This window comes from Bombina bombina, chromosome 5 (assembly GCF_027579735.1).
Source record: "Bombina bombina isolate aBomBom1 chromosome 5, aBomBom1.pri, whole genome shotgun sequence".
In the NCBI taxonomy this organism is placed as follows: domain Eukaryota; kingdom Metazoa; phylum Chordata; class Amphibia; order Anura; family Bombinatoridae; genus Bombina; species Bombina bombina.
In genome coordinates this window covers 1,045,575,183-1,045,594,834 of record NC_069503.1, presented here as the reverse complement: position 1 = coordinate 1,045,594,834, position 19,652 = coordinate 1,045,575,183, and the positions used below count along the sequence as shown (strand labels likewise).

The 19,652-nt window shown below is 40.0% G+C and overlaps 1 protein-coding gene across 1 annotated transcript in view; it reads left to right on the top strand.

Annotated features, from left to right (window-relative positions):
- Positions 1–19,652, top strand: part of EXT1 (exostosin glycosyltransferase 1) — a 478,718-nt gene that overhangs the window by 417,314 nt on the left and 41,752 nt on the right. The window contains exon 4 of the mRNA XM_053715307.1: positions 1,235–1,354. Within this exon, the coding sequence (XP_053571282.1) occupies positions 1,235–1,354 (120 nt within the window). The remainder of the gene's footprint in view (positions 1–1,234; positions 1,355–19,652) is intronic.

The window sequence follows — 19,652 nt, the reverse complement described above, 5'->3', positions numbered from 1 at the left end:
GAAATAGTTTCGAATGCTGGGTGAGTCATCTTTGCTTTTTTGATATAAGCACACAGCTGTCAAGTTAAAAGCTGATTTTCCTTTTCTCATTCGACCTCATACTCACAGAATATGCAAATCTCCTTCTCAATGAGATAAAACAACTTTGTTTTTATCGATATCTTACAACTTGCAATCCTATTTTTTATGGACATAAACTTACTCTGATGGACATATGAATTTTTTCTACATCAACTTTAATTTGCTTTGCAATATTTAACATTTGAGTATCCAATATTCTATACCACCGTTGGTTTTATATATTTGCTTTTTATGTTTTACATACGTTTTATGCATTTGCCTTTTATGTGTTTTGTTTGTGATTAAATTACAATTTTATTTTTAGCGTTTCTTCTGTTCAATTGAACTAAACAACACACATCATATATATTTACACTTCCGTTAGCAGCTTTCGTTAGCGCACCCTATTCTTTTTTGGGATTTTAACGCGCACTCTCCCTCAGGCGCACTCTCCCTCAGGCGCACTCTCCCTCAGGCGCACTCTCCCTCAGGCGCACTCTCCCTCAGGCGCACTCTCCCTCGGGCCCGCACGCTCCCTCGCGCACGCTTCCTCGCGCACGCTTCCTCGCGCATGCTCCCTCTGGCCCACACGCTCACTCAGGCACACACACGCTCCCTTACATTCTCTCTTTAAAGTCTAATGTGATGACACAGAGCTTTCAGAATACCGAATTTTCTTTACTTTGGAAATTTTGTCATTTGAGTAAATAGCCAACTGTGGGGATGTCACTGTAATAACTTCTTAAAAAATCAGGATGATTCTATTAGACATATACTGTATGTTTATAACAATTATTTAAAAAATATCCTTGGAATCTACAACAGTGGTTTATTTATATTTTTCCATTTATTAAAAAGAAATAGCATTTAGCGAAATATGAGAGAAATTTTCCTAAGAGAATATAAATTAAAGGAAAAAAGGTTCCATTTAAAAAGTGACTCTTTGTATCTGATTACTTTTTTTCAATAAAGTTTTTTATTTTAGTGCAATTTATTTGTAACACAGCCCTTCTCTCTTTTTTTTACTAACTAAACAGAAAGGGAGAAGGGGGGGGGGGGGATTATATATCTGCCGGCACCTGAGAGGCTTTTCTTCATGCTCCCTGTAGTATGTTACTTTGATCAGGTTACAATGTTTTCTGCAATCGTTGATTGTTTCAACCTTGTATTACAGATTCCTTCTACAATCAGGTCTATCCATCAGGATAAAATTCTAGCACTTAGACAGCAGACTCAGTTCTTGTGGGAGGCTTATTTTTCTTCAGTCGAGAAGATTGTATTGACTACACTCGAGGTGAGTAACCGTTTACTAATCTTAGCCGCGGCAAAGCATTTTCATGCAGATTGTATGTTTATGTTGCCTCTGGCTGTGATACAGTCTAGTTTAATGTTACTGTTGTTGACAAATTTGACCTTCTTGACATTTTTCATCTTGCCTGCTGTTGTGTTAAACTAACTTTCTCTTGTAAGGTGTATCCAGTCCACGGATTCATCCATTACTGGTGGGATATTCTCCTTCCCAACAGGAGGCTGCAAGAGGATCACCCACAGCAGAGCTGTCTATATAGCTCCTCCCCTAACTGCCACCCCCAGTCATTCTCTTGCAGGTCTCGACAAGGGAAGTAGCTAGAGAGATGTGGTGCATTAATGTAGTTTATCTTCAATCAGAAGTTTATTATTTTCAAATGGTACCGGAGTTGTACTATTTTAGCCTCAGGCAGAAAGTTGAAGAAGAGTCTGACTGAGGTTTTTGATGATCTTAGCGGTTTGTAACTAAGATCCACTGCTGTTCTCACACATAACTGAAGAGATGGGTAACTTCAGCTGGGGGAATAGCGTGCAGGATTACCTGCTCTGAGGTATGTGCAGTTTTAAATTTTTCTAGAGAGATGATAAGATAGAAAATGCTGACAGTGCCTGATTTATTTAAGGTAAGCCTGATTACAGTGATTTAATAACGACTGGTATCATGCTTACTGTAAAGGGTAATATTTTTGTTATTTACTCCCATTACTTTATAGATATAACGTTTGCTTGATGTATATAAACGTTTATTACAATAGGTGATAAAACTTTATTCTGGGGCCCAGTTTTTCCACATGGCTGACTAGATTTTGCCTAGGGATAGTTTTTTAAGGCCCTCTCACTGTGAGTACATGTTGGGAAGGGCCTATTTTCACGCCTTAATTGCGCAGTAGTTTTTGCAGCTTGAGACATCCAGCTTCCCTGAAGGAGTCCCCTGAACATATAGGACCCCTCTAAAGGGTTTTTGTGCCTTCCAAAGTCGTTGTATGGGCAGGTAGGAGCCACAGTAGAGCTGTGGCAGTTGGTTGTGACTGTTTAAAAACGGTTATATCGTTTTTTTGATCCGGTTTTGAAACTAAGGAGTCTAAATTTAGTTCTCAAAGTTCTTCAAGGGGTTCCGTTTGAACCTTTGCATTCCATAGATTTCAAGCTGTTGTCTTGGAAAGTTCTGTTTTTGGTAGCTATCTCCTCGGCTCGACGAGTTTCGGAGTTATCGGCTTTACAATGTGATTCTCCTTATCTCATTTTCCATGCTGATAAGGTAGTGTTGCGTACCAAACCTGGGTTTCTTCCTAAGGTGGTATCTAATAAGAATATCAATCAGGAGATTGTTGTTCCTTCACTATGTCCTAATCCTTCTTTAAAGAATTCTATTTACAAGCCACTAAAGATTTTCGTCAAACATCTGCTTTGTTTGTGGTTTACTCTGGACAGAGGAGAGGCCAAAAGGCTTCTGCAACTTCTCTTTCTTTTTGGTTAAGAAGCATAATCCACTTTGCTTACAAGACTGCTGGCCAGCAGCCTCCTGAGAGAATTACAGCTCATTCCACTAGAGCAGTAGCTTCCACATGGGCTTTTAAAAATGAGGCTTCTGTTGAACAGATTTGTAAGGCGGCGACTTGGTCTTCGCTTCATACCTTTTCTAAATTCTACAAATTTGATACTTTTGCTTCTTCGGAGGATGTTTTTGGGAGAAAGGTCTTACAGGCATCCGTGTCCTATAGCTTTGGTATTGGTATCCCACAAGTAATGGATGAATCCGTGGACTGGATACACCTTACAAGAGAAAACAAAATTTATGCTTACCTGATAAATTTATTTCTCTTGTGGTGTATCCAGTTGACGGCCCGCCCTGTAATTTTAACCCCTTAATGACCGAGGACGTGCAGGGTACGTCCTCAAAAAAAAGGCAGTTAACGCCTGAGGACGTACCCTGCACGTCCTCGGTGTGGAAAGCAGCTGGAAGCGATCCTGATCGCTTCCAGCTGCTTTCCGGTTATTGCAGTGATGCCTCGATATGGAGGCATCCTGCAATAACATTACATGGCCATCCGATGCAGAGAGAGCCACTCTGTGGCCCTCTCTGCACCGGACATCAATGGCCGGTATCGTTGGTGGGTGGGAGCCGACTTGGGAGGCGGGTGGGCGGCCATCGGTGAGCTGTTTAAGGTGGAGGGGGGCGGGATCAGGGGCGGAGCCGTAGGGGGGCGGGATCGGGGGCGGAGCCGTAGGGGGGCGCGCACGTGCACGGGGGGCGGCGGGCGGGCGGGCGCGTGCACGGGGCGGGAGCGGGTGGGAACCGCTATACTACAGAAAAGTTTAAATACATATGTGGGGCAAAAGGGCACTAACATATAAATAAAATAATAAGCAAAGTGATTTTGGAGTGGTGGAGGGTTGGTCTTGGGTGGGGGGAGAAGCTACACTACAGAAAAAGGGATTTTTTCTAAAAAAAAAAACAACACTTTTTTCTTAACTGGGTACTGGCAGACAGCTGCCAGTTCCCAAGATGGCACCCATTAAGGCAGAGGGGGAGGGTTAGACAGCTGTTTGGTGGGAATCAGTGAGGTTGGGGGCTAAGGGAGAATCCTACACAGCAGCATATGTAAATATGCTAAAAAAAACACACTAAAAAGCCCAAATATACCTTTTATTTTAGTACTGGCAGAGTTTCTGCCAGTACTTAAGATGGCGGGGACAATTGTGGGGTGGGGGAGGGAAGAGAGCTGTTTGGGAGGGATCAGGGGGTCTGATGTTTCAGGTGGGAGGCTGAGCTCTACACTAAAGCTAAAATTAACCCTGCAAGCTCTCTACAAGCTACCTAATTAACCCCTTCACTGCTGGGCATAATTCACGTGTTGTGCGCAGTGGCATTTGGCGGCCTTCTAATTACCAAAAAGCAACACCAAAGCCATATATGTCTGCTATTTCTGAACAAAGGGGATCCCAGAGAAGCATTTACAACCATTTGTGCCATAATTGCACAAGCTGTTTGTAAATAATTTCAGTGAGAAACCTAAAGTTTGTGAAAAAGGGAACTTTTTTTTTTATTTGATCGCATTTGGCGGTGAAATGGTGGCATGAAATATACCAAAATGGGCCTAGATCAATACTTTGGGTTGTCTACTACACTACACTAAAGCTAAAATTAACCATACAAGCTCCCTAATTAACCCCTGCACTGCTGGGCATAATACACGTGTGGTGCGCAGCGGCATTTTGCGGCCTTCTAATTACCAAAAAGCAACGCCAAAGCCATATATGTCTGCTATTTCTGAACAAAGGGGATCCCAGAGAAGATGTTTCAACCATTTATGCCATAATTGCACAAGCTGTTTGTAAATAATTTCAGTGAGAAACCAAAAGTTTGTGAAAAAATTTGTGAAAAAGTGAACGATTTTTTGTATTTGATCGCATTTGGCGGTGAAATGGTGGCATGAAATATACCAAAATGGGCCTAGATCAATACTTTGGGATGTCTACTAAAAAAATTATATACATGTCAATTGATATTCAGGGATTCCTGAAAGATATCAGTGTCCCAATGTAACTAGCGCTAATTTTGAAAAAAAATGGTTTGGAAATAGCAAAGTGCTACTTGTATTTATGGCCCTATAACTTGCAAAAAAAGCAAAGAACAAGTAAACATTGGGTATTTCTAAACTCTGGACAAAATTTAGAAACTTTTTAGCATGGGTGTTTTTTGGTGGTTGTAGATGTGCTTTAGATTTTGGGGGTCAAAGTTAGAAAAAGTGTGTTTTCTCCAACATAGGTGTGTCCGGTCCACGGCGTCATCCTTACTTGTGGGATATTCTCCTCCCCAACAGGAAATGGCAAAGAGCCCAGCAAAGCTGGTCATATGATCCCTCCTAGGCTCCGCCTACCCCAGTCATTCTCTTTGCCGTTGCACAGGCAACATCTCCACGGAGATGGCTAAGAGTTTTTTGGTGTTTAAATGTAGTTTTTATTCTTCAATCAAGTGTTTGTTATTTTAAAATAGTGCTGGTATGTACTATTTACTCTGAAACAGAAAAGAGAAGAAGATTTCTGTTTGTGAGAGGAAGATGATTTTAGCAAACGTTACTAAAATCGATTGCTGTTTCCACACAGGACTGTTGAGATGAAGTAACTTCAGTTGGGGGAAGCAGTTGGCAGACTTTTCTGCCTGAGGTATGATGGCCACATTTCTAACACGACTTGATAATGCTGGAAGGCTGTCATTTTCCCTATGGGGACCGGTAAGCCATTTTCTTAGATTAAGTATAAGAATAAAGGCTTTAAAAGGGCTTAAAAAACTGGTAGACATTTTTCTGGGCTAAAACGATTACTTGCTAAGCATATTTGACGGATTATAGCGCTTTATAGTTATTATAATCTTGGGGATTGTTGTTAAAAAACGGCAGGCACTGTATGGACACCTTTTTCAGATGGGGGCCTTCTCTAGTCATAGGCAAAGCCTCATTTTCGCGCCACTAATGCGCAGTTGTTTTTGGAAGGCAAGGCATGCAGATGCATGTGTGAGGAGCTAAGATCCACTGAAAAAGCTTATAGAAGGCGTCATTTGGTATCGTATTCCCCTCTGGGCTTGGTTGGGTCTCAGCAAAGCAGATTCCTGGGACTGTATAGGGGTTAAATGTAAAAACGGCTCCGGTTCCGTTATTTTAAGGGTTAAAGCTTTCAAATTTGGTGTGCAATACTTTTAAGGCTTTAAGACACTGTGGTGAAATTTTGGTGAATTTTGAACAATTGCTTCATACTTTTTCGCATATTCAGTAATAAAGTGTGTTCTGTTTAAAATTTAAAGTGACAGTAACGGTTTTATTTTAAAACGTTTTTTGTGCTTTGTTGACAAGTTTAAGCCTGTTTAACATGTCTGAACCATCAGATAAACGATGTTCTATATGTATGAAAGCCAATGTGTCTCCCCATTTAAATATATGTGATAATTGTGACATGGTGTCCAAACAAAGTAGGGACAATGATGCCACAGATAATAATAGTGCCCAAGATGATTCTTCAGATGAGGGGAGTAAGCATGGTACTGCATCACCCCCTTCTGTGTCTACACCAGTTCTGCCCACACAAGAGGCCCCTAGTACATCTAGTGCGCCAATACTTATTACTATGCAACAATTAACGGCTGTTATGGATAATTCTATTGCAAATATTTTATCTAAAATGCCTACTTATCAAAGAAAGCGCGATTGCTCTGTTTTAAACACTGAAGAGCAAGAGGACGCTGATGATAACGCTTCTGACATACCCTCACACCAATCTGAAGGGGCCAGGAGGGAGGTTTTGTCTGAGGGAGAAATTTCAGATTCAGGGAAAATTTCTCAACAAGCTGAACCTGATGTTGTAACATTTAAATTTAAATTAGAACATCTCCGCGCACTGCTTAAGGAGGTATTATCTACTCTGGATGATTGTGACAATTTGGTCATTCCAGAGAAATTATGTAAGATGGACAAGTTCCTAGAGGTTCCGGTGCCCCCCGATGTTTTTCCTATACCCAAGCGGGTGGCGGACATAGTAAACAAGGAATGGGAAAGGCCCGGCATACCTTTTGTGCCTCCCCCTATATTTAAGAAATTATTTCCTATAGTCGACCCCAGAAAGGACTTATGGCAGACAGTTCCTAAGGTCGAGGGGGCGGTCTCTACTCTAAACAAACGCACTACTATTCCCATAGAAGATAGTTGTGCTTTTAAAGATCCTATGGATAAAAAATTAGAGGGTTTGCTTAAAAGAATGTTTGTTCAGCAAGGTTACCTTCTTCAACCAATTTCATGCATTGTTCCTGTCACTACGGCAGCGTGTTTCTGGTTCGAAGAACTAGAAAAGTCGCTCGATAAGGAATCTTCGTATGAGGAGATTATGGACAGAGTTCATGCACTTAAATTGGCTAACTCTTTTATTCTAGATGCCGCTTTGCAATTAGCGAGATTAGCGGCGAAAAATTCAGGGTTTGCTATCGTGGCGCGCAGAGCGCTCTGGCTAAAGTCTTGGTCAGCGGATGTGTCTTCCAAGACAAAATTGCTTAACATCCCTTTCAAGGGCAAAACACTGTTTGGTCCTGATTTGAAAGAGATTATTTCAGACATCACCGGAGGAAAGGGCCACGCCCTTCCTCAGGATAGGTCTTTTAAGGCTAGAAATAAGCCTAATTTTCGTCCCTTTCGCAGAAACGGACCAGCCTCTACTTCTACATCCTCTAAGCAAGAGGGTAATACTTCTCAACCCAAACCAGCCTGGAGACCGATGCAAGGCTGGAACAAGGGTAAGCAGGCCAAGAAGCCTGCCACTGCTACCAAAACAGCATGAAGGGATGGCCCCCGATCCGGGACCGGATCTGGTGGGGGGCAGACTTTCTCTCTTTGCTCAGGCCTGGGCAAGAGATGTTCAGGATCCTTGGGCACTAGAAATAGTTTCTCAAGGTTATCTCCTGGAATTCAAGGAACTACCCCCAAGGGGAAGGTTCCACAGGTCTCAATTATCTTCAAACCAAATAAAAAGACAGGCATTCTTACATTGTGTAGAAGACCTGTTAAGGATGGGAGTAATTCATCCAGTTCCAATAAGAGAACAAGGGATGGGATTTTACTCCAACCTGTTCATAGTTCCCAAAAAAGAGGGAACGTTCAGACCAATTCTAGATCTCAAGATCCTAAACAAATTTCTCAGGGTTCCATCATTCAAAATGGAAACCATTCGAACGATCCTTCCTACCATCCAGGAAGGTCAATTTATGACCACGGTGGATTTAAAGGATGCGTACCTCCATATTCCTATCCACAAGGAACATCATCAGTTCCTAAGGTTCGCTTTTCTGGACAAGCATTACCAGTTTGTGGCACTTCCTTTCGGATTAGCCACTGCTCCGAGAATTTTCACAAAGGTACTAGGGTCCCTTCTAGCGGTTCTAAGACCAAGGGGCATTGCAGTAGTACCGTACTTGGACGACATCCTGATTCAAGCGTCGTCTCTGTCAAAAGCAAAGGCTCATACGGACATCGTCCTAGCCTTTCTCAGATCTCACGGATGGAAAGTAAACATAGAAAAAAGCTCTCTTTCCCCGTCAACAAGAGTTCCCTTCTTGGGAACAATAATAGACTCCTTAGAAATGAGAATTTTTCTGACAGAGGTCAGAAAATCAAAACTTCTAAGCTCTTGTCAAGTTCTTCATTCTGTTCTTCGTCCTTCCATAGCGCAGTGCATGGAAGTAATAGGATTGATGGTTGCAGCAATGGACATAGTTCCTTTTGCACGAATTCATCTAAGACCATTACAACTGTGCATGCTCAGACAGTGGAATGGGGATTATACAGACTTGTCTCCGACGATTCAAGTAGATCAAAGGACCAGAGATTCACTCCGTTGGTGGCTAATCCTGGACAACCTGTCACAGGGAATGAGCTTCCGCAGACCAGAGTGGGTCATTGTCACGACCGACGCCAGTCTGGTGGGCTGGGGCGCGGTCTGGGAACCCCTGAAAGCTCAGGGTCTATGGTCTCGGGAAGAATCTCTTCTCCCGATAAACATTCTGGAACTGAGAGCGATATTCAATGCTCTCAAAGCTTGGCCTCATCTAGCAAAGGCCAAATTCATAAGGTTTCAATCAGACAACATGACGACAGTTGCATATATCAACCATCATGGGGGAACAAGGAGTTCCCTGGCGATGGAGGAAGTGACCAAGATAATTCAATGGGTGGAGGATCACTCCTGCCACTTGTCTGCAATCCACATCCCAGGGGTGGAAAATTGGGAAGCGGATTTTCTGAGTCGTCAGACATTCCATCCGGGGGAGTGGGAACTCCACCCGGAAATCTTTGCCCAAATAACTCAATTATGGGGCATTCCAGACATGGATCTGATGGCGTCTCGTCAGAACTTCAAGGTTCCTTGTTACGGGTCCAGATCCAGGGATCCCAAGGCGACTCTAGTAGATGCACTAGTAGCACCTTGGACCTTCAACCTAGCTTATGTTTTCCCACCGTTTCCTCTCATTCCCAGGCTGGTAGCCAGGATCAACCAGGAGAGGGCTTCGGTGATCTTGATAGCTCCTGCGTGGCCACGCAGGACTTGGTATGCAGACCTGGTGAATATGTCATCGGCTCCACCATGGAAGCTACCTTTGAGACAGGACCTTCTTGTTCAAGGTCCATTCGAACATCCGAATCTGGTTTCTCTCCAACTGACTGCTTGGAGATTGAACGCTTGATTTTATCAAAGCGTGGGTTTTCAGATTCTGTAATAGATACTCTGATTCAGGCTAGAAAGCCTGTAACTAGAAAAATTTACCATAAGATATGGAAAAAATATATCTATTGGTGTGAATCTAAAGGATTCCCATGGAACAAGATAAAAATTCCTAGGATTTTATCCTTTCTACAAGAGGGTTTGGAGAAGGGATTATCTGCAAGTTCTCTGAAGGGACAGATTTCTGCGTTATCTGTTTTACTTCACAAAAGGCTGGCAGCTGTGCCAGACGTTCAAGCGTTTGTTCAGGCTCTGGTTAGAATCAAGCCTGTTTACAGACCTTTGACTCCTCCCTGGAGTCTTAATCTAGTTCTTTCAGTTCTTCAAGGGGTTCCGTTTGAACCCTTACATTCCGTAGATATTAAGTTATTATCTTGGAAAGTTTTGTTTTTGGTTGCAATTTCTTCTGCTAGAAGAGTTTCTGAGTTATCTGCTCTGCAGTGTTCTCCGCCCTATCTGGTGTTCCATGCAGATAAGGTGGTTTTGCGTACTAAGCCTGGTTTTCTTCCGAAAGTTGTTTCCAACAAGAATATTAACCAGGAGATAGTTGTACCTTCTTTGTGCCCGAATCCAGTTTCAAAGAAGGAACGCTTGTTACACAATTTGGACGTAGTCCGTGCTCTAAAATTCTATTTAGAGGCCACTAAAGATTTCAGACAAACTTCTTCTTTGTTTGTTGTTTATTCTGGTAAAAGGAGAGGTCAAAAAGCAACTTCTACCTCTCTTTCTTTTTGGCTTAAAAGCATTATCCGTTTGGCTTATGAGACTGCCGGACGGCAGCCTCCTGAAAGAATCACAGCTCACTCCACTAGGGCTGTGGCTTCCACATGGGCCTTCAAGAACGAGGCTTCTGTTGACCAGATATGTAAGGCAGCGACTTGGTCTTCACTGCACACTTTTGCCAAATTTTACAAATTTGATACTTTTGCTTCTTCAGAGGCTATTTTTGGGAGAAAGGTTTTGCAAGCCGTGGTGCCTTCCATTTAGGTGACCTGATTTGCTCCCTCCCTTCATCCGTGTCCTAAAGCTTTGGTATTGGTTCCCACAAGTAAGGATGACGCCGTGGACCGGACACACCTATGTTGGAGAAAACAGAATTTATGCTTACCTGATAAATTACTTTCTCCAACGGTGTGTCCGGTCCACGGCCCGCCCTGGTTTTTTTAATCAGGTCTGATGAATTATTTTCTCTAACTACAGTCACCACGGTATCATATGGTTTCTCCTATGCATATTTCCTCCTGTACGTCGGTCGAATGACTGGGGTAGGCGGAGCCTAGGAGGGATCATATGACCAGCTTTGCTGGGCTCTTTGCCATTTCCTGTTGGGGAGGAGAATATCCCACAAGTAAGGATGACGCCGTGGACCGGACACACCGTTGGAGAAAGTAATTTATCAGGTAAGCATAAATTCTGTTTTTTTCCATTTTTTCCTCATATTTTATAATTTTTTTATAGTAAATTATAAGATATGATGAAAATAATGGTATCTTTAGAAAGTCCATTTAATGGCGAGAAAAACGGTATATAATATGTGTGGGTACAGTAAATGAGTAAGAGGAAAATTACAGCTAAACACAAACACAGCAGAAATGTAAAAATAGCCTTGGTCCCAAACGGACAGAAAATGGAAAAGTGCTGTGGTCATTAAGGGGTTAAGGCAGGTGTTATTTATTTTTTAAACTACAATCACCACTGCACCCTATAGTTTCTCCTTTCTCTTGCTTGTCTTCGGTCGAATGACTGGGGGTGGCAGTTAGGGGAGGAGCTATATAGACAGCTCTGCTGTGGGTGATCCTCTTGCAGCTTCCTGTTAGGAAGGAGAATATCCCACAAGTAATGGATGAATTCGTGGACTGGATACACCACAAGAGAAATAAATTTATCAGGTAAGCATAAATTTTGTTTTCCTAACGCATATTTAAATGATGTTTAAAGAGTTTTCAAGAAAGTAGATGTGATCTTTCTCGCAAGCATGCTTATGGGATGTGTAGATAATCTTGCAACTTGTTAAGGAAATGCACATCTCCACACCGTTGTCATAAATGCACTGTTTTCTCCCTAGGACCTATTTAATAGCCACATCACCTGACTGATTACCCGGCTAAAATGTGTTAATATTATGTTAAAATCCACTAATATTAAATTTTTTCAATGTTTGTTGAACAAATTATCATTATATCAATTGTTAAATTATGCACTTAATTTGTGCTTTGGATAGTTTAAGTAACATTTATAAATAATAGATAAGTAACATGATATAATATTCCAAAGTATTTCTTTGCCATCACCTGACTACTTCATAATGCCACCCGGATGGCAGCATTTTCTGTTGAGAACAGCATTTTCTGTTGAGAACACTAAGGGCCAGTTTACGAGTAGAGAGCAAACGTTTGCGCTCATCGGCTTACCACTGGTATTATGAGTTGAAAGTACACAAGATCGCTTGAATGCACTTGCAATTTACGCTACAATGATTACTGTGACTTCAGAGCTATGGTTAACTGTTCCGCAAAACTAAAAAGTGTCACAAAACACATAAAAATACATTACAAAGTACAGTTACACTCATAATAACAGTATCTGATAAAAATGATTTAAAAAAATATTACACACAAAAGTTATAAGGGCTCAAAGATATGAGGTCTCAGGTGACAAAGGGCTTTAACATTGAGATACATACATATACATGTCTAAAGATATATATATATATATATATATATATATGTGTGTGTGTACATATGTATTTATGTATATTCATTTTAATAAAGGTTCTAAGTATTTTTAAATAGCTATTCCTATATATATATATATATATATATATATATATATATATATATATATATATATATATATATATATATATATAGATAGATAGATACAATAATGTGAAGGGGACGCAATTGCATATATGGAAATATTTTGAGCTGAATAATAGTATAAATCACTATTCATGTATAGGCAAAATAGCCTCAATTAAGTTTAACGATTTAGTGGTGCAGACCCTTGAAAAAATGTAGCATGAGTAGACCAGAGAGGCGGCCTCAGGAATGTAATCCTGAATAAAAGACAGGGAAATTCAGCACTCTTTTATTAAAAAACAGCTCGTCTGTAAGTGAGGTGACAAAATTTGGACGGGTAATGACGTTCCCCCCTCCACTCCAAGAAAGGCACACACAGACTTAGTTTGTAAATTAATACGTTTTTATATCAGTGATTTATAATAGAATACATAAACCTAATGAAAATGTAATAAAACAGAACTGAAAATAAGCAAATCAAAATAAACCTGACCGGTCAGGGGTACATGCTAAGTGATAGGTGTAGCGTCAACAATACAATATAAAGTGGACCATATTCAAGGTCTAAACCCAGATAAACCCTGTCATGAGCTCCGCTCGTAAGCGTATAGATAGGAGCTAAATCTTCAATAGAAACATGTCAGGGTTTCAGCAAGGCCGAAATGTTAAATAATGGTATCACACTTCAAGCCTGGAAAGAGGATACATAGGTGTTCAAGCTTTGTATAATATACAGCGTTTCAAGCTTATACCTCATAAGTCCACTACAGTCTGACTACACCCAGCTGCACACAGCACCCCTGTAGGGGGGATTAACACTGGGCAGGTTTACCAAGGGGATCTAAGCAGACTGTAAAGTAGATCAAATGGATATGTACAGCGTGTTATGCAGACATAGAATATAACACATTGATAGCCACTCTTGATAAGGGAAATATGTATGGCACTGCTAGGGTCCTGCCGTAGGCTGTAAAGCAAGCGTATAGAGAGTCATGCAGGTTGAGGGTTAAAGCAGCTGCTGTTATTAGAGTGAGTTCATCAAGCAGTCAAATAGGTTAGTGCAAATCAGAACCTTGCAAGTCCCATACAATCACTGTAAAAGCTCCCAAATATCAGAGGTACTCAGCATGTATAACACTTCAGATAAAGGTAATGCAACTGCCGTTATTTTTGTAGAATACCATCGGCAACTTCAACAGAAATTAACCGTTATTGTTTGGCAAGGAGGTCTTAAGTCCGCATACTCTTTATCCAAGACAAAAGCTGGCAGAATAAGTATCACCGTTTCTTGACAACAGTTCTTATACGACCTGTTTGTGTGTAATCCTCAATTCCTTCAACACCAGGTAGATTCAGTATAGGCCAACGCTATACATAGAGACAGCGCAGCGTCTTTCCACGAGAATTCAGTTGACAGCAGCACATGCATGTATCATGTGACCGGCCAGGACAGCCAATGCCTACGCGCGTTTCACCCGCTCGTCTTTCACTTCAGACCGGGCTTCGTCAGGGCGGTATTCTGGTTACGTCAATGCGTCCTCCTTTATAGTAATCTCAAGTTCGCCTCTGCTGGTGGGTGAAATTATTGCATATCATACCCAAGCAGCTCTGCCAGTGAGGATTTTCAGGCCAATGAATAAACCAGGTGTGGTTAACTGGACCAGGCTCTAGGATCAGACTGTTACCTGATGCACTAAATGGATGTACGAGTCTTCTCTTAATGTTCTCACAGAGGTGACACAAAAAACTTCTTGGCAGCAAATACTCTCTATAGAGGTGGCTAGACCTATTGCCCTCTGTTTCATAGCAAGTTAGTTTGCATTTTTTAAAGGAATCCAAAACTCAAGCTTCCTCAGTAGCATACGGTTAGCAGCAGATTTGTATTCACAAGGACCGATGTAACTATAGCTCTTTTTAATATATCACACGGGTCTGAATCCTGATCATGAATCCACACTTGATGCCAATTATCCAAGAAATAATTCACATCCACCCACAGTGAAGTAGAGTTTGTGTGTCTGTTGCTAGTTTCCTCTGTGACACAAAAGCACAATGTGTCTTGTAGCGAGGTGTAAATAAAAATCCTTTTGTAACAACTGTGATCAAGCGGCTAAACCCCTGGTGGTAAAGCTCGGATGACAGTGAAATGCACAACCAGCTCAGGGCAATACAAAGGTTTATTTTGATTTGCTTATTTTCAGTTCTGTTTTATTAATTTTCATTAGGTTTATGTATTCTATTATAAATCACTGATATAAAAACTTATTAATTTACAAACTAAGTCTGTGTGTGCCTTTCTTGGAGTGGAGGGGGGAACGTCATTACCCGTCCAAATTTTGTCACCTCACTTAATTATGTAAGACGAGCTGTTTTTTAATAAGAGTGCTGAATTTCCCTGTCTTTTATTCAGGATTACATTCCTGAGGCCGCCTCTCTGGTCTACTCATGCTATATATATTTATATATATATATATATATATATATATATATATCTGTGTGTGTGTGTGTATATATATATATATATATATAGATATAGATAGATATTGTACACAAATCAGATATATGTAGAAATATTTATGAATAAATAGAACACATTCTTGTATGTGAAGAACATTGGCATGTGAAATATTCATATTTTCATGTCGGGCTAGCGCACATCAGAATATGCGATCGGGTTTGCGAGAGAGACAGGGGCTATTTTCCACTTTTCTTTCTCCATTGGCGCCTATGGGAGAATACGTGAATGCAAACGCAATATTCTAAGTTTGATTTTTTTTGTGCTTGTCGGGTTAGTGCTCAAGCGAAAACAGTTTACTTTCAACTCATAATAGGAGCAGAAACCGATGAGTGCAAAAAGCTTACTTTCTTGTAGCGCAATTGACACTCGGGCGGGAACTTTTACTAGCGCTCCACTTGTAATCTGGACCAGAATCTTTAACTGGTATTACAAAGTGAACCATTTTTGTCTTATTAAAGAAGATGCATTAGATTGTGCTGCTAAAAAACATATAAGATGTAACAAAAAAGTGCTATATTTCTAAAAAGATTTTCCAAACATTTTTGTAATTATTAGCACTTTTATATGATACCATGCTAACAAATTATTTCTATAACACTAACACAGGTTGCCCCCCCCCCATGCCCAGTAATTTCACATATAAAAACAACTTTGTAGCTCTAACTGTTAAAGAGGTGAACAAAAGACACAATAATGTAAGTGCAGTGTTTGGGGGGGATTATACAGAATATATATTAAAAAAAAAAGAGGGCACAAAGCAATCTTGCCTATTTTTTTAAAGGGACATAAAAGTCAAAATAAAACTTCATAATTAAGAGGAAGCATTGGATTTAATTGTATTATCTAATTTGAAAACCATGCTCATAATCTTTACTTATGTTCTTTACAATCTTGTCCTCATTAAAAAAAAAGGTGCTGCTGCTAGCTTGTAGCAGTATCACTATCTACTAATTTAACTTTACTTGGGTTTAAAGCTGCCCTAAAGATGTTCCCCATTGCAGACAAATTGATTGTTGTTATGAAACACATTTCAAACAATTCCATAACCATAAACCCCATAATATAAGAAAAAAACGAAATAAATGCTTTTTGTTTTGTGACAAACTATTCATCTGAAGCTAATTTTATCGATCTGTGCACATGTCTAATATGCAGCACACAGAATATATGCCAATGGTTGTGGATTGCAATTATGCAGTATTAGTCAGGTCAGGGAGGAAGTCTTCTACCGTAGGCAACTGCTTATTTTCAAAAACCAGCAGCTTTATTGAAACATGGTTCAACGGTCATAAGAAATTAGTAAAGTGCACGTTCTGCTTGTAGAAATCTTGCCTTCTCTCTCCCTACAATTTACTTCTACAACGCAAGTAAGTTACTTTTTTTTTCAAGTTGGTCAATATAAATTAGATTTCTCCATTCACATCTTTAGATTCCTGACAGAGCAGGTCATTGAGGGTAACAGACACCAGAGAAGTGAAAGGCTGACCATGGTATTATATAATAATCTGACCAGCAGCAGGCCATGACCTGTAAACACAGACACTTTATTTACTTTTATACTAATTGGCTCAGTGCATGTAATCACATTTCCCTTAATGTACAAATGAATCACAAATGTAGGTTATAATGTTACGTGCATAATTACCACGTGAGGAAACTGGAAGAAAATGTGTCTGCAAAACAACGGGAAGAAACGCTTAGAAAAGAACAATTTTTATTAAAGTTGTTAATCTGGTATATCTGTGTAGTGTCACTATAAGGCAGTTGAGGTAAAAGTATAATGCTTTCTAAATAATTTAAGACAGATTGCTAAACCATTTTTTTCAGTGGTTATATTGTTGCTATTTCTAGAGTCTTCCTTGTGTTGGATATCCTCTGTTTCGTTAAAAACATTTTTTCACGCATGACTTGAAGCCTTAAAGGGGACAGTAAAGGCAAAATGAAACTTTCACTGTTTAACTAGAACTTGCAATTTAAAAAAAAATTAAAAAATTAACTTTCATTATCAAATTGTCTTTGTTTTTTTGGTAACCTTTTTCGAAGAACAAACCTAGTAACAGGTCCTACTGAGCTTGTGGAAGTGTTCGCAGTATACGTAAATATGCATTTTGTAATTGGTCTATGGCTGTTGTCACATGATACAGGGGCAGAGAAAATGGAATTAACTTTGTCTGAAATTTGTCTGAAAAACATCTGCTACTGATTGTCTTTTTATTATGCATTTATTGATTATGAAATGTTACTGTATTTAATGGCCCTTTAAGTACTGTTTCCTGGGGGGAAATGACCAAAGTACTATGTAGTAACACGCCCTTATCAACAGAGCGGACCATAACCGTTCATATGTTTAAAGTTACAGAATGGAGTGTAGGACTTTGGTTATATTTTCCATTCTCTGTAAGATCTTTACAATAATCTTCAGTCTACAGTAAGTGTTTTGCAGACGCTTAGGTTGTATGATTGTGTCATTTAGATGAAAACTACATTTAAGACGAGCCCTGCAGACAACTTCTATTTCTTGAACAGCTTGTTTGAATACAAAAAAAAATTAAAATGTGAAATTTGATAGAGCCTTTTAATTTTATTGCAGTGAGCGCTGCACCGTTGTAAATTGTGATGTCATTTCAATGAAAAGAAATGAAATTGTAGCGTTGCTTTGATATAATTATTAGCTTTCAACACAACATACTGTAGCTCTCTCTGGCAGTAGGGAATACATTGGATATACAGCTGACTAAACAGCATGTATTTACATTACAACGACTGCAAGCTCTCATTACTGTGTCTCTACCTACAGTTTTATATGTGGCAAGAGAGGGGTTAAAGAGCCAGAAAAAAACTGTAACCTATGTTTGTACAGCTTAAGAATCAGGGAGCATGATGCAAATTTTTGAGTGGCTCTCTACTTCTGAATACTATATATGTCTGAACTTATGTCTTATGAGAGCAATGTTATTTCAAATTGAAATAAATCTCTAATTGTGGTTTCTGTAATTTTAGTTATTTACTAGTTTAGGGGTCCCCAGTTCTTCATTTTCAATAAAACAATTTAAGGAATGTGAAACAATTGTCTTTCATGATTCAGATTGAGCTTACCATTTTAAAAACTTTCCAATTTGCTTCTCTTATTAAATTTACTCTGTTGGTATCCTTTGTTGAAGAGCATAGTGTGTACGAGCTTGGCACAATATTTGGCAGCTGTTTTGAAATAGTGTTTTTAACACTGTTATTCATTGGGCCAATACTTCTGCCATCTAGTGCCCCATTACTGGGTCGCAACACCATATTTACTGGGTAGCGAATTTTGTGTGTTGTGGGAGAGTGTGTGGGGTGTGTGTGTGTACTGTAGGAAAGTGTTTGTGGGGGAGGGGGGTTGTTTGAGAGTGTGTGTGTGTGGTGGGTAGGTGTTGCATGAGAGTGTGTCTGTGTGTTGCATGCGAGTGTGTGTGTGTGTGTGTGTGATGTGTGGTCTGGGAGTGGGGGTGGTCTGGGAGTGGGGGTGGTCTGGGAGTGGGGGTGGTCTGGGAGTGGGGGTGGTCTGGGAGTGGGGGTGGTCTGAGAGTGGGGGTGGTCTGAGAGTGGGGGTGGTCTGAGAGTGGGGGTGGTCTGAGAGTGGGGGTGGTCTGAGTGTGGGTGTTTGGGTGTGTGGTGTGGTGGGTGTTGTCTGAGTGTGTGGTGGGTAGGTGTTGTATTAGTGTGTGTGTGTGTGTTGCATGAGAGTATGTGTGGTGTGGGTGTTGCATGAGAGTGTGTGGGTGTGGGTGTTGCATGAGAGTGTGTGGGTGTGGGTGTTGCATGAGAGTATGTGTGGTGTGTGGGTGTGTGTTGTATGAGAGTGTGTGGGTGTATGTCTTATGAGTGAGTGTGTGTGGGGGTTTGTTGTATTAAAGTTTGTGGAATAAATTCACTTTGCCAAAAATTGCAGCTATCTTGCAGTATGTCACTTCAGAATTTTTCAGATTAAGCATAAACATAGGGTCACAAAGGTGTGTGGTATCATTGCACTGGGTCTTGAGGGGAAAAGTGTATATTATTATTAAAAGAATTCTTGCAAAATTGTTGCCGTATTGTGCTCCAAGCATGTGCACGCTACCTACCTATTTTCTTCAACAAAGAATATCATGCAAACAAAGTAAATTTGACACACAAAAATGAAATTGGGATTTCTTTTTTAATGTTGTATGCTCTATCTAAATCATGAAAAATGTTGGGCCGTTTTGTTTAGAGTTATAACAACTTTCTAATTTACTCCTATTATCAGTTCTTCTTCATTCTCTTGGTATTTTTTATTTGAAAAAGCAAGAATGTAAGCTTAGAAGCCGGCACATTTTTGGTTCAGCACCTAGGTAGTGCTTGCTGATTGGTGTCTAAATGTAGCCACCAATTGGCAAGTGCAACCCAGGTGCTGAGCCAAAAATAGGCCGCCTCCTAAGCTTAAATTCTTGCTTTTTCAAATAAAAATACTAATAGAATGAAGAAAAATGGATAATAGGAGTAAATGAGAAAGTTGCTTAAAATTGCATGCTCTATCTGAATCATGAAAGTTTAATTTTCACTAGATTATTCCTTTAAAATGATCATAACAATTTTTTTCTTTCTTATATCTAAGAAATTACATTTTAGAATGCATTTTTTAAATGTTATAAAGGTCACTGTGCTTAGAGATATAAATTTGTCATCTACTTACACTAAGTATTTTTGTTTGA